The sequence below is a fragment of the Chaetodon trifascialis genome, chromosome 11 (genome assembly GCF_039877785.1).
Source record: "Chaetodon trifascialis isolate fChaTrf1 chromosome 11, fChaTrf1.hap1, whole genome shotgun sequence".
Classification (NCBI taxonomy): domain Eukaryota; kingdom Metazoa; phylum Chordata; class Actinopteri; order Chaetodontiformes; family Chaetodontidae; genus Chaetodon; species Chaetodon trifascialis.
This window is the reverse complement of record NC_092066.1, coordinates 27,917,639-27,932,143: the sequence shown is the minus strand read 5'-3', so window position 1 is coordinate 27,932,143 and position 14,505 is coordinate 27,917,639. Positions and strand designations below refer to the sequence as shown.

Here is a 14,505-nt window from a genome sequence, read left to right as displayed (position 1 = left end):
TATGTTGGAGAGCCGAAGGAAGGACTGACCAGGATGGGTTAAAGGCAGAGAAAAAAAATTCGCATATGCATGGCGTGTGCAGTTTCCCCTCCTTAACTTTGCATGTTGTGTTAAATTGTGACTAATAAAGGATTTCTTTTTTTCATGCAGATTATGTAAAAATGGACAACCCACCAAAAGATATTATGTCATTAGCAAGGTTAGACTTGGAAATTATACAAAAGGAATATAGGTACGGTAAGTAAGCATTCTAAAAACCAGCAATTGCTAAAAAAAAAAAAAAAAAAAAAAAAATGTGATGCACACATGCCTCAGAGAGAGAGCTCATGGAAGAGAAGCGTATTAGACTATGGACATAATTGTTGAATTGACATGATGCCTATTGTTACTTTTCAGTTCTGTGGTTCATCAGTGCCTACTGGAGTCTCTTTCAACAATGACAAACCGATCCGTGTTTAGGTTTCACTTGTATACTCTGAAATATCTCTATCCTCACTGTGCTACATTTTTATAAACTATGATGTATGGATCATGGGTTACACCTCTAGGTGTCATCCAAGGGCTGTCTCTCCCTCTTCACCTCCTTGAAGTTCTCATGCATCAGTTTTGTGCAGTTGCTGTGGCTGCCATGACATGTAGTATGTTACTGTTCCAGTTTACTGTCTGCAGTAGTGTAAAACGTTTCAAATTAGTGGATTTGTAGAATGGGAAGGCTAGATCTCCTTTTCCCTTTTAAAATGATGGTCCAGTGTATCCTACACCAAAAGATACAAGAGGGTATGTAATGAAGCCCCTTTCCTTAGCTTTTAAAAAAATACAGCTCTTATCATGGCTACCACTTAGATATTTCCAGGCCATTTCACCGAGAGAGAACCCCTCCTCAGAATTTTTTTTCTTTTTGTCTGCACCACAACCCTAGAATGACGGCTCTAACCATGACAGATGTGTCATCTGGGTGGGGATAAGCTGTACCTGAGCAAATTTATAATGGTTCAAGTGGCTTGTCATTTACCCAAACAAGGTGTTTTAACTTTCAGGGTGGGATATGACAGAAGGTAAGGATTTTCAGGTATGATGATTTTCTATACGCACTGTATCCTCTAAACACTCAGTGGCCACTTCACAATCTAATGTAATGCAATCGAATACAACAGCCCTGCTGTAATATCTTTTATACTCTATATATATGTTTTAATAAAGCTCATAGATTAGATTTTTGCTTTTCTAAATGACTTTCTCATGACTGTTGAATAATCCTCAAATTGACCATCATAACATTATACTGGAAAATATATAGTGCAAAAATATATGACAAATCGGCAGGTAACCAATGCCGTGTACATTAATGCATCCCATACCCACATGGATGCTGGCTTTTGAACTGTGCGCTGTTAACGAGCCAGTTGGTCCCTCTGCTCTTTAGCCTGGATGCAGTGTCCATAATTTTCAAAGAGAATTTCAAATCTTCACTCGTCAGACCACAGGAGAGATTATCACTTCACCTCAGTCCATCTTAAATGAGCTTTGGGCCAGAGAAGGCAGCAAAATTTCTGGATCTGGTTTATATACAGTTTCCCCTTTGCATGGTAGCGTTTCAACTTGCATTTGTGGATGCAACTTTGTTCACAGACAGTGATCTATGCAAGTCTTCCTGAGCCCATTCAGTGATGTTCACTATAGAATCACGTTTGTTTTCAATACAGTGTCGTCTGAGGGCCCGAAGATCACAGCCTTCCAATATGGGTGTTTGGCCTTGTCTCTTGCATAGAAAGTCTTTTTTATGACATTATGTACTCTAGACCATGAAATTCTTTGTAATTTTATGTTGAAAAACATTATTCTTAAATTGTTGCACTGTTTTCCAGCACAGTCTGTCACAGAGTGGTGAACTTCTCCCCATCTTGACTTCAAGAAGACTCAGGCTACATTTACACTTAGGGAAAACATGTTGCATGTGGTTTGGCCTCTCGTTTACATGCAAACAGATTTTTTTTTTCACGTAAAATGATCATTTGTAAAAACTCCAGCCAAAGTGGAGATCTCTGAAAACACCGGTTATGTGTTGGGGTGCAAACAGGGTTAAATGGCATTTTAGATTCCACAACATCACAACATGCGACTGAAAATACTTAATGCCATGTGAGCGACCTATGTTCACACTCGCGCCCATAGTTTTGGCATAGTTATGATGTCGCTCGACGGCATATTTATCCGGGTTCATGTAAACGACAACATTTTTGAAAACAATGTGTGGACGATGTTATTTCTGAAAACCTAGGGGCCAAAATATCCATTTTCCAAAATACCCTGCTACTTGTAAACATAGGCTCAGCCTCTCTGGGACCAGATCATGTTACTAACCTGTTCCCAGTTAACCTAATTAATTGTGAATCATGCCACCAGATGTTTTCTTTTAGCATGTCACAACTTTTACAGTCTTTTATTGTCACTGTCCAACTTTTTTGAAATGAGTTGCTGGCCTGAAATTCTTATTGTGGATATAATTTATTTCCATCCATCCATTTTCTATGCCACTTATCCCTTTCAGGGTCGCGGGGGGCTGGAGCCTATCTCGGCTGTCAACGGGCGGGAGGCAGGGTACACCCTGGACTGGTCGCCAGCCGATTGCAGGGCTATAATTTATTTATTCATATTTTTTTTAAATAAGAAATTTAAATGTCTTATTTTCAACAATTGGTGTGTTGTCTTTGTGCTATTTCCAATTAAATATGGGGTTTGGTTATTTTGCAAATCATCACATTATATTTCTATTTACATTTTACAAAGTGTCTCAACTTTTTAAGAAATGGGCTTGTAGATGGACAGCACTATGTCCAACCACAAACATCTTCTCAGATGGGAAGGTCTGTATTCTGATATCAGTGTATAAACTTCCATTAATAAATGCCCTGCAGCTTGGCGACCAAGCCCATTTGGGCTGAAATTTGTCTTCTGGGCTTTTTGTCAGACAGTCTTTCTGCCAGAAAGCCACAGTTCATGTCCCATGTGAAACCAATAGGCAATGCAAACCATGATCTTTTCCTGAACATAACCAATAGTTTTGTTGCCAAAATCTAACCCAACTACAACTGAAAACTGAAAATAATGTAAAAGAAAAAAGTAAATAGTAAGTCAACTAAATCGAAAAATAAAATGTCAAAATTGGCTTGTGGCTTTGAAAAGAACATAACCCCAGCCTCCTGGGTGTAAGTCCTGTGTTTGACCAGTAGATACACCATCATCTACTCTCTTTATGTGGACCTTATCCTTTTTTATACTATGTCACCTGACTTTCCAAAGGCTTTCTGGCGGAGAGGCTTTCTGGCACAAAATCTGTTATGGAAAATGTCTCCTGTAACTTCCCATATGGGCTTACAAGGCAGATGATCAATTTCCCTGTTCTTAGGTGTGAGCCCAAATATACAAATTACAGGAAAGCAACTTGCACTCAGAGCAGGGGCTGAGGCAACAGACCTGCTGGCAGGCAGCTGTCATTCATCTGTATCCATGCATGTCTGGTTGTGCCCAAATAGCATCACAGTTTAGTGATAGTGATGATGATTGGATAATTGAACGACAGAGCCCCTTTTCAAGGGTCAAGCCACTGTTTGAAGCTCAATCATCCTCCAGAACATTACAATGAAAAACATCTGTGTCATATATGCTCATATGTACACAATGTAATATGTACATATATGTACATATTGGGAACAGAAAGTATATGCACGTAATACAGCACTATGGATATGATAATAATGAAAGTATGACTAGTTGTAGGAGCAGTTGCAGTGGATGTCAGGCAGGGCCACAGCGGGAGATGTGGCTATAATCCACAATCCAAGTTCAACCACTTTCCATGGGAACCTGCGAGATGACAAAGCACAGACTCCGGAGACGAACCTCAGTCAAGAACATGCCTTGGTAGGACATGAAAGGTTCTGCTTTTGGAGACTTTAGGAACCATAAGTAAGCCTGCATTCTGGGAACATAGTGTTCTAGTGGGGTAATAAGGTACTAAGAGCTCTTTAAGTTAAGATGGTGCCTGACCATTTATGGCTTTGTGCATAAAGAGAAGGATTTTAAATTCTATTCTAAATTTTACAGGGAGCCAGTGCAGAGGGGCTATTATTGGAGAAATATAATCTCAGTGAACGGTTTACTGGCAGAGGGGAAAAATTGATTCAGTTAAATACAAGCAAATGAATGATACAAGAGAATGGCTTCTAAAACAGGATAGTGATCCAAAACACTTCCCAAAATCCACAATGGACTACATCAAGAAATGCAAGCTGTGGGTTTTGCCACGGCCCTCAGAGTCCTCTGACCTAAATGTCATCAAAAATCTGTAGATAGACCTCAAAAGAGCAATGCATGCAAGATGGCTCAAGAATCATACAGACCTGGAAGGCTTTTCTAAAGATGAGCAAATATCCCCTAATGAAGAACTGAAAGACTCTTGCCTGGCTACAAAAAGTGTTTACAAGCTGTGATCTTTGCCTAATTCAATTCAATTCAATTTTATTTGTATAGCGCCAAATCACAACAGAAGTTGTCTCAGGACACTTTCCATATAGAGCTGGTACAGACCAAGCTCTTTTATCTACAAAGAAACCAACAATTCCCCCATGAGCAAGCACTTGGCGACAGTGGCGAGGAAAAACTTCCTTTTAACAGGCAGAAACCTCGAGCAGAACCAGACTCTGGGTGGGCGGCCATCTGCCTCGACCGGTTGGGTGAGAGAGGAAGAGCAAGAGAGAGAGAGTGAGACAGACAGACAGACAGACAGACAGACAGACAGACAGACAGACAGACAGACAGACAGACAGACAGACAGACAGACAGAAAGAAAAGCAGTCAGAGAGAGAGAGAGAGAGAGAGAGAGACAGAGACAGAGAGACAGACATGCAGTCACAGTAACAGTGACAGTGGATGTAATAACAGCAGTAGCAGTTGCAGTGGATGTCAGGCAGGGCCAAGGCAGGAGACGCAGCTGAAATCCACAATCCAGATTCAGCCACTGTCCATGGGAACCTGCAAGACAACAAAGCACAGAGACTCCGGGGAAGGAGCTAAGTTAGTAACACGCCGTGGTAGGACATGAGAGCGTGCGGATGGAGAGGGACAGAAGGACGGAGGAGCTCGGTGTATCTTTGGATGTCCCCCAACAGTCTAATCCTATAGCAGCATAACTAGGGGCTGGTCCAGGACAAGCCTGAGCCAGCCCTAACTATAAGCTTTATCAAAAAGGAAAGTTTTAAGCCTACTCTTAAATGTAGAGACAGTGTCTGCCTCCCGGACAAAGACTGGAAGATGGTTCCACAGGAGAGGAGCTTGATAGCTAAATGCTCTGACTCCTGTTCTGCTTTTTGAGACTTTAGGAACCATAAGTAGACCTGCATTCTGGGAACGCAGTGTTCGAGTAGGGCAATAAGGTACTATGAGCTCTTTAAGATAAGAAGGTGCCTGGCCACTTATGGCTTTGTAAGTAAGGAGGAGAATTTTAAACTCTATTCTAAACTTTACAGGGGTGCTTGTACTGACCATGCAAACTTTTGCTTCACACCATTTTTCATTTTTGCTATTTCAAAACTAAAAACTTTTAAATGAAATAATCTAAATAGAAATATTAAAGAAATGTGTGATTTTTAATATTATGTTCCTTGGAAATAATGTAATCTTTTTCTCGCTAAGCTATTAACAGTAACATACATTTTGACTAAAATTACCCAAACTTTTGCATTGTCTACACACGCGAGCAGCTGATCGCGCTGTGTAAACCCACGCTGCTGCCTGGAGAGAGGATTATAGTCCCGGCCAAGCTGAAAAGATGACGTCAGGGTTGCAGAGCCAATCAGAGGGCAAAGGCATGGAGATACAAACCGTCCATTCTAGTGATCATCACAGGGAACATGAGGTCCTTGGCTAATAAGTCGGATGAGCTAAACTGCATCAGTTTCAGAGTCCTGAGGACTTGTGCCAGTCAGCTGTCTGTGATCCTGGGTCACCTCTTCAACCTGAGCCTGAGCCTGCAGAGAATCCCAGTGCTGTGGAAGACGTCCTGCATGGTTCCTGTTCCGAAGAGGAAATCTTCATCTGGCCCCAATGACTACAGACCCGTTGCCCTTACATCGCTCATGATGAAGATGCTGGAGAGGCTGGTCCTGGCCCACCTTCAACTGCAGGTGAAATCATCACTGGACCCTCTACAGTTCGCCTACCAACCCCCCCTGGGAGTGGACGATGCCATCCTACACCTGTAGCAGCAGCACTTTGAGCATCACCTTCTTTGATTTCTCCAGTGCATTTAATACCATCCAGCTGCTGCTCCTGGGTGAGAAGCTGCAAGTGATGGAGTAGACGCGCCCACAATCACGATTTTGTGGAATGGTCTGGAAAATGGTCAGAAATCACCTGCTGCTTAACGTGGCCAAAACCAAGGAGATGGTTGTTGATTTTAGAAGGAACAGGATGAGCACACAACCACTGTGCATTCTGGGGGAGAATGTCACAGTGGTATTACAAATACCTTGGAGTGCACTTTGACAACAGACTCAACTGGAAAACTAATATCAACACTGTTTACAAGAAGGGGATGAGCAGACTATTTCCTGAGGGGGCTCAGATCATCAGAGGCACAACAACATCCACATGCACACACACGCCATGCACTGGTGAAATTTTTCCTCTGCCTTTAACCCATCCTGGTCGTCCTTCCTCCATGGCAGACCAGGAGCGGTGGGCTGCCATCGACCGGCGCCCGGGGACCCAGTTCTCTTTGTCACCTTTGGCCAGGTGGTGATCGTCTTGCATGTTTTTAGTGGGGGTATTTTTATGGAGGAAACCCTAGGTGAACACGGGGAAAACATGCAAACTCCACGCGGAAAGGTCCCTTTCCTTGAGCAGCAGGCACCGAAGGCATGGTGGAGGACACACCCCCAGCGCCCACAGCAAGAATCAAACCCAGGACCTTCTAGCTGTGAGGTGACAGTGTTGCCACCGTGCCACCGTACCATCATTCAACATATGCAGCAAGATGTTGGAGATCTTTTACCAGTCAGTTGTTGCCAGTGCACTCTTCTTTGCTGCAGTGTGCTGGGGGAGCAGCATCAGAGCTGGTGACACCAATAGACTGAACAAACTGATCAGGAAGGCCGGCTCCATTATTGGCTGCAAAGTAGACACTGTTGAAGAGGTGGTGGAGAGGAGGACACTGGACAGACAGTTATCCATTATGGATAACCCTGAACATCCTCTTCACCACCTCGTGGACAGACAGCGCTGTCACAAGGACCGCTTCAGAAAATCATTCCTGCCACAAGCCATCACAGTGTATAATAGCAACTTAAACAATGTCACAACCCCAGTACTTTACATTTTTATCAGCACTATTGCAATATTGCATAACATTTATTTATATTTACAGTATATTTACATTTACATTTAGTTTTATCTTGTATTCACTGCTGCTTTCTCTGTATATATTTTTGTCACTTTTTTGTTTACATTTTTTAATTCTTGCATATATTCTATGGTCGTCTGTATGTTTTTTGTTCTTTGCTACTGCAACAGAAAAAATTCCCAGATTGGGATCAATAAAGAAGCAGTCTAAAGTCTAAAAGTCTAAACATCGTCCATTCTGTAACCCAGACCCAACTGTCTGAGTTGGTGCAAATCCATCCCTCAGTATATCATCTGAATCTTTTACAGATATTTCAACAACATTTAAGAATCACCTGGCAGCTTCTAGCGCCATCTTAATCCGTTCTGATTTCCCATATATTTCAACAACACAATTAATAACCATGGCAAATCCCAAAAGTCTTTTCTTATCCCTGCAGATATTTTTATCAGCTCCATTTCCTCCAGTTCCTATTGCACTGCCACATTTCATAATTTCTCTCCATTCTCTTAGCAGCTTATGAAAAACCCCTTTCAGCTCTGATTTTATTCAATTTACTTCCTCTTCTTTTGCTCTCTTTTGGACACTTTGCTGACCCCGCCTGGTGATTTTGCTAACAGTGGCTTGCTGGTTTGGCTTGCTCTACATCTTCGCACTCCCCATAGCACTTATCCTTTTAACATCTCCCATATCTTTTGACTCCTCTACAAACTGCACCAACATAGAGGAAGTCTGGGCTCACAGTTCACTGGAATATATACACAGAAGCCATGACTAGTTATAATAAAGCCATCCATCTCGCAAGATCATTACAGAAAATTCTGGTACCTGACTAGCAACTCAACACTGTCCCCACCCATCCACAGTTTTCTGCATCAAATTGTAAAGAACATATATCATTGTTCAATAACAAAATAACTTCAATTAGAGCCAGCATTGCTGCTGGTATAAACACAGATGACCTCAGCAAACCCGATGAAAAAGATGTTACTGTGGGAAAAATTCACCTGTTTTACATTAAGTGAGCTCTGCAAGACTGTCGCTGTACCTAACTCTTCCACCTCATGTGTTGGCCCTGTAGATGGTTGAAATCCTTCTTTTCAGATCGATTTCAATTTGTACATGTTAAAGATGATTACCCTGTGTTAGGCTGTGCCTTGATATATTTTACTGGACTCAAAGATGCAGACCAGGGACAAAGGAAAAAAATATTTATTTTACAATATATGAGCAAAAAGCATACTCTCTAGGAACAGAGTAAAACTAACACAAAACACACTCTTAAGGAGCGGAGAAAACAAACAAAAGAAAACCACTGGATGGGTTGAGGTGGAGCAGTCCAAATAAAAATCTAACATAGAGTTCACTAAAGCACATGAGGAAAGATTCTGGCAGCAAGACTGGATGATACTCACAAGGGGAAAACACATGAAACTCACAGTAGAGATAATGAAAATTCAGCAACCAGTAGAGCCGAGAGCCTTCCTTATATACCCCTTACCTAATCAGCCCGAAGTACCACAGGTGCGCACCTGATTAGGCGGTGCCAACTGAGTGTAGGAAGCCACACCCAGCTTAGACAGACAGAGGAACAGACAAATAGCACCAAGGGGAAAGGGACATAGGAAAACACTAGGAACAGACAGGTCAAAGATCCTAACACCCTGTGCACGCTATATGCTTCCTCTGGCAACATTATCAGGAACCACTTCATAAATTTTAATTGCTATGCAGATGATACCCAGCTATATTTATCAAAGAAGGCAGATGAAACCAATCAGTTAACTTAACTCAAACTTTTTGTTACTAAACTGCAGTTATGTTATAGTTATAGTACTTGGCCCTAAACACCTCATTTTGTGATGATATAGCTATTCTGAATGGCATTGCGCTGGCCCCTAGCACCATTGCAAAGAATCTGAGAATCATCTTGTCCTTTAACTCCCACATTAAACAGATTTCAAGGACTGCCTTGTTTCTTCCAGGTTGGATTATTGTAATTCCTTACTATCAGACTGCCTCAATTCATTGCTAATGTTATTTGTCTGTCTGTCTGTTCCCCTGTCTGTCTGAAACTCTGCGTGGTCTCCTACACTCAGCTGGCTGCTGCCAAATCATCTGCGCACCTGTGGTTCATCAGGCCAATAGTGCTTTAGGTTGGGTCTCTGCACTACTGGTTGCCAGCTCATCCCGATCTCTCCTGTGTCAAATGAGCTCCTAGTGTGAGTATTGCCGAGACTATTCTTCCAAACTTTCCCTTGTGTGTGCTCAAAAATTCTTATGTTGGATTTTGTTTTGTTTTTGGACTGCCACTCACGTGTGCTTTTTCTTTTAGTGCCTTCCAGCCATGTCCGGTGTTTGCTCTGCCTCAACCCATCTAGTTGTGTTTTCTTTTCTCGTTTTTATCCGCTCATTGCGAGTGCGCTTTTTGTTAAGAAAGACTGTTTAGCAAATGTACTTTTGTTTGTTCAATACATTTGAGTCCAGTAAAATTTAGAGGCACAATCCTAACAGCTAAATACTCTCCAGGTAATTCAGAATGCTGCGGCATGTGTTCTGTGTCCTGTGTTCTGAGAAAAAGAAGAAAAATGGATCATATTTCTCCAATATTAGCCACTCTGCACTGGCTTCCTGTAAAATCCAGAACAAAATTAAAATCTTTCTCCGTACCTACAAAGCCTTAATGGTCAGGCACCATCTTATCTTAAAGAGCTTAAAGTGCACTATTACCCCGCCAGAACACTGCATTCCCTGAATGCAGGCTTAGTTATGGTTCCTAAAGTCTCCAAAAGCAGAATGGAAGCCAGAGCCTTGAGCTACCAACCTCCTCTCCCGTGGAACCATTTTCCAGTCTTTGTCTGGGAGGCATAGCTGTCAAAAAGATGTGTCAATTTTTGTATTTTTAAACTTAACAATTTGTATGTCATAATAGTTGTTTTACACAAAATTCTGTTATCACATACGTGAGTCTGTGAAATTGGATCCGGGTTACAATTGTTTTTATATGCGTATGAGTATAAAAGCTGTGAGTGCAAAGTCTTATGAATACAACCCATTTTTCTACAGTACGACTACAAAGTCTTCACTGTGAATATGAATTCAAGTTTACAGGTACGAGTCGAAAAGTGCTGAAATGATGTCACTGAGGTCACAGTCAAGTCGCAGGGGAAAGTAATCGATCGATTCCTCCAACTACGCATGAGCCTGCCCCGGACACAAACATGCAGGACAATGCCGCACGTGCTGGGGGGCAGCAGGACGAAATCATGTTTAGGTGCAACACCAGACAAATCACACTTAAATTTCATTTTTTGCGCAGTACGGGGTCAGGTGCAGGCTAAAGGCAGATGGGGCGGAGCCCAATAAGGGGGGTTTGCTACTGAGGTGTCATGTCATTGCAAATTGCCCATTGTTGTTGTTGCTGTGGAGTATATTTTGGCAGCCCTAGGGGGCCCCCTAGTGGCCGCGGGCTCCAAGCAACTGCCTGGCTTGCCTGTCCAGAGGTCCAGCCCCTAGCTCCAGTGACCACACCTGTGTAGGAGGTCAGCCCTAACATCTGGTTGGATGCTTCAAGAACATCCTTCACCTAACTGACCTCCCCTGCTGGACACCCTCTTATCAGTTAATGAATTATTATAAAAATACTTGTAAAGTACTTCTAAACTTGTAAAATATGTAAAATGCAATGTAGAAAAAATCTGATTTTATCAAAATATCAAAGGGAACAGTTTTAAAAGCCATATATTATTGTTTAAACACTAGAAAACAGCATCAAGAAAAGGGAACAGCAGCCCCATGTTGAAACAGGCCAAGAGGCATCTGAGCAACATACAGAATACAGGAGGTGCTTGACACTGCTGACTGACATGTTATCTATTACAATCCATATTTAGTGTTACAATATATATCAGTGAGAGCGAGCCAAATAACACAAACACTTCTTTGTATAATGCAATACAGCTGAATCAACAGCTCTTTGAAACCTAAGCTCTTAAGTCTCATGCATTGGGCTATTTTTTAGAAGAGTGGAGTAGGTAGAGGACTTAGTGATGTGTCGGTCGTGAACGAAACGGAAGAGCCAGATCTTTGAAGTGAACGATCGGGCCGACTCCTGCCTGGGAGCCGCTTTATTTTGGTTTTTTTTTGTTTTTTTTCGTGACTTTTTTTCTGTTCAGCTGCATGTGATTGGTCAAATACATCATGTGTGGTGGCTTCTGTGTGTATGCACTGAGCTGGGGGGGGATTACAGACACAGCGCACGTGCACATACCTGCACTAAGAAATGCTGAATTAAAGAAATACTTTCATTTGTACGAATTTATGTGTCATTTATCAGATCAGTCAAACTAGTCAGAGAGGTAAGGAGAAAAGAGGAAACAACTTCATCGAGACTAGGGTGAAGAAAGACAGGAGCAGTGGAGGTAATAAATCAGGAAGAGAGGAAAGAAGTCGGGTAGGGAAGGAGAGGATGGTGAGGAGAAGGGGATTTCGTCTATGAGTCCAGTAAAGCTTGCAACAGTTCTAAAAAAACCAGATTGGGGACATACATATGGCTAAAGTCCTTAAGGATTGTAACTTGTTGATTGTCGGCAGGAATAAAGAGCGGAGAGAGAGGGCTGGCAGCATTAAAGAAATTGGACAATTTAAAGTGGTAAGTGTGAGTCATATTTACAGTGGAGGGTAATGGGTTAATGGGATCAGCCACAATCTTTCCTGCACGCCTCAGGGTCCTGGAGGCATACAGGTCTTGGAGAGACGGGAGATTGCAGCCGATCACCTTCTCTGCAGACCTAATGACACGCTGCAGTCTGCCCTTGTCCTTGGCAGTGGCAGTGGCAGCAGCGTACCAGATGGTGATTGAGGAGCTGAGGATGGACTCAATGATGGCTGTGTAGAAGTGCACCATCATTGTCTTTGGCAGATTTAATTTCTTCAGCTGCCGTAGGAAGTACAACCTCTGCTGTGCTTTCTTGATGAGGGAGCTGATGTTCGGCTCCCACTTGAGGTCCTGGGAGATGATAGTTCCCCGGAAGCGGAAAGACTCCACAGTGTCAATTGTGGAGTCACAGAGGGTGATGGGGGCAGGTGAGGCTGAGTTTTTCCTGAAGTCCACAACCATCTCCACTGTCTTTAGAGTGTTTAGCTCTAGGTTATTTTGTTTGCACCAGGTCACCAGATGGTCAACCTCCCACCTGTAGGTGGACTTGTTGCCATCAGAGATGAGTCTGATGAGCATGGTGTCGTCCGCAAACTTCAGGAGTTTGACAGACTGGTGACTGGAGGTGCAGCTGTTCATGTACAGGTAGAAGAGCAGAGGAGAAAGAACGCAGCCCTGAGGGGATCCGGTGCTGATGGTCTTTGCGTCGGAGATGTGTTTCCCCAGCTTCACGCACTGTTTCCTGACAGACAGGAAGTCTGTAATCCACCTGCAGAGTCAGGCACGCTCAGCTGGGAGAGCTTCTCCTGAAGCAGGGTTGGGATGATGGTGTTGAAGGCAGAGCTGAAATCCACAAACAGGGTCCTGGCGTAGGTTCCTGCGGAGTCCAGGTGCTGGAGGATGAAGTGGAGGGCCAAGTTGACTGCATCATATACAGACCTGTTGGCTCTGTAGGCAAACTGCAGGGGGTCCAGGAAAGGGTTGGTGATGTCTTTGAGCTGTGAGATCACAAGGCGCTTGAAGGACTTCATGACCACAGAGGTCAGAGAGATGGGTCTGAAGTCATTAAGTCCTGTGGTCCTTGGCTTCTTGGGAACTGGGATGATGGTTGAAGACTTGAAGCAGGCTGGCACGTGACATGTCTCTATTGAGGTGCTAAAAATGTCTGTGAACACTGGAGACAGCTGATCAGCGCAGTGCTTCAAGGCGGATGGGGAGACAGAATCTGGTCCAGCTGCTTTCCGGGGGTTCCGTCTCCTGAAGAGTTTGTGGACGTCCCTCTCATGAATTGAAAGAGTCATGACTGAGGTGGGTGGGGAGGGGGGTCCTTTAAGGTGGGAATTGGTGGAGGTGACTGGAGCTGGAGCTGTTGGGAGGTGTCATGGGGGATGGTTGCTGGACTGTCCTTTTGTCTTTCAAAGTGGCAGAAGAACTCGTTCAGGTCTTTGGCTAGGCATCGATCATTGATGGAGTGGGGGACTTTAGGCTTGTAGTTAGTGATCTCCCTGAGCTCCTTCCAGACAGACGCAGAGTCGTTAGCTGAGTAGTGGTGTTGGAGCTTCTCAGAGTGCAGTCGTTTAGTCTCTTTCACTGCCTTGCTAAACTTGAATCTGTCTTTGTCCCCACTCCTGAAGGCCTCTCCCTTTGCCAACCTTAGCTGTCTGAGGTTGGCTGTGAACCAGGGTTTGACATTGTTTTAACTCACCCTGGTGCGTGATGGAACACAGCAGTCCTCACAGAAGCTGATGTAGGACGTCACAGCCTCCGTGTACTTCCTCCACAGCATCACTGGTCCACTTCCTAACATTAACATTACTTAAGAAGCTGGAACTGATTCAAGCCCAAGCTTTAAGGTTATATTGTGGTGCTTTTAAAACAACCCCTGTGTCGGCTCTGCAGGTTGAGGTGGATGAAATATCACTGCATCTCAGAAGAAAGCAGCTTATGCTGAATTATTGGGTAAACCTACAAGGCCATGCTGAGAACTATCCTACAGCAAAGGTACTGATCCCATGTTGGGAGAGAAAGAGCCAAGCGAAAATGTTTTGCATGGGTCAGTAGTGAAATGGCTGCACTATAAAAAATTACATCCCTCTGTAGTTATTTCAACTTGTTTATTACATTAAACTTAATGTACCATGATGTGTTTTGAATATCAAACTCAACTTTTTAGGTTTTCCAAGTTTTAACTCAAAATTATTCATTGACTTGACTATCTGAGAATTCTCATGGTTAAGCCAATGTCCAATCAACTCAACTTTGTAAATTGAGGATTTAAAAAAAAAAAAGAGAGAGAGAGAAAAAGTAGTTGTAGACCGGAACAACGGAATAGAACGGCTGTTTCTAGTCAGCGCTCATAACGGGCAAAAATATTGTAGTAACTTTATACAAATTCTGTGGTAGCAATATATGAAAGGATTCAATATCGATTGACTAAGTGGACTACATG

At 43.1% G+C, this 14,505-nt stretch overlaps 1 protein-coding gene across 3 annotated transcripts in view; it reads left to right on the top strand.

Annotated features, from left to right (window-relative positions):
* Positions 1-14,505, top strand: part of blvra (biliverdin reductase A) — a 43,330-nt gene that overhangs the window by 15,392 nt on the left and 13,433 nt on the right. The window contains exons 8-9 of one of the 3 annotated variants that reach the window (XR_011602647.1): positions 9,499-9,621; positions 9,735-12,717. The exons of 1 other annotated variant lie outside the window; for it this stretch is intronic. Coding sequence is in view for 1 of the 2 variants with exons in the window: in XM_070974642.1 (XP_070830743.1) it covers positions 9,499-9,555 (57 nt within the window). In the remaining variant the exon portion in view is untranslated. Of the gene's footprint in view, positions 1-9,498; positions 14,332-14,505 lie in introns of those variants that run through there. One more of the 3 variants, XM_070974642.1, reaches the window with a different exon arrangement.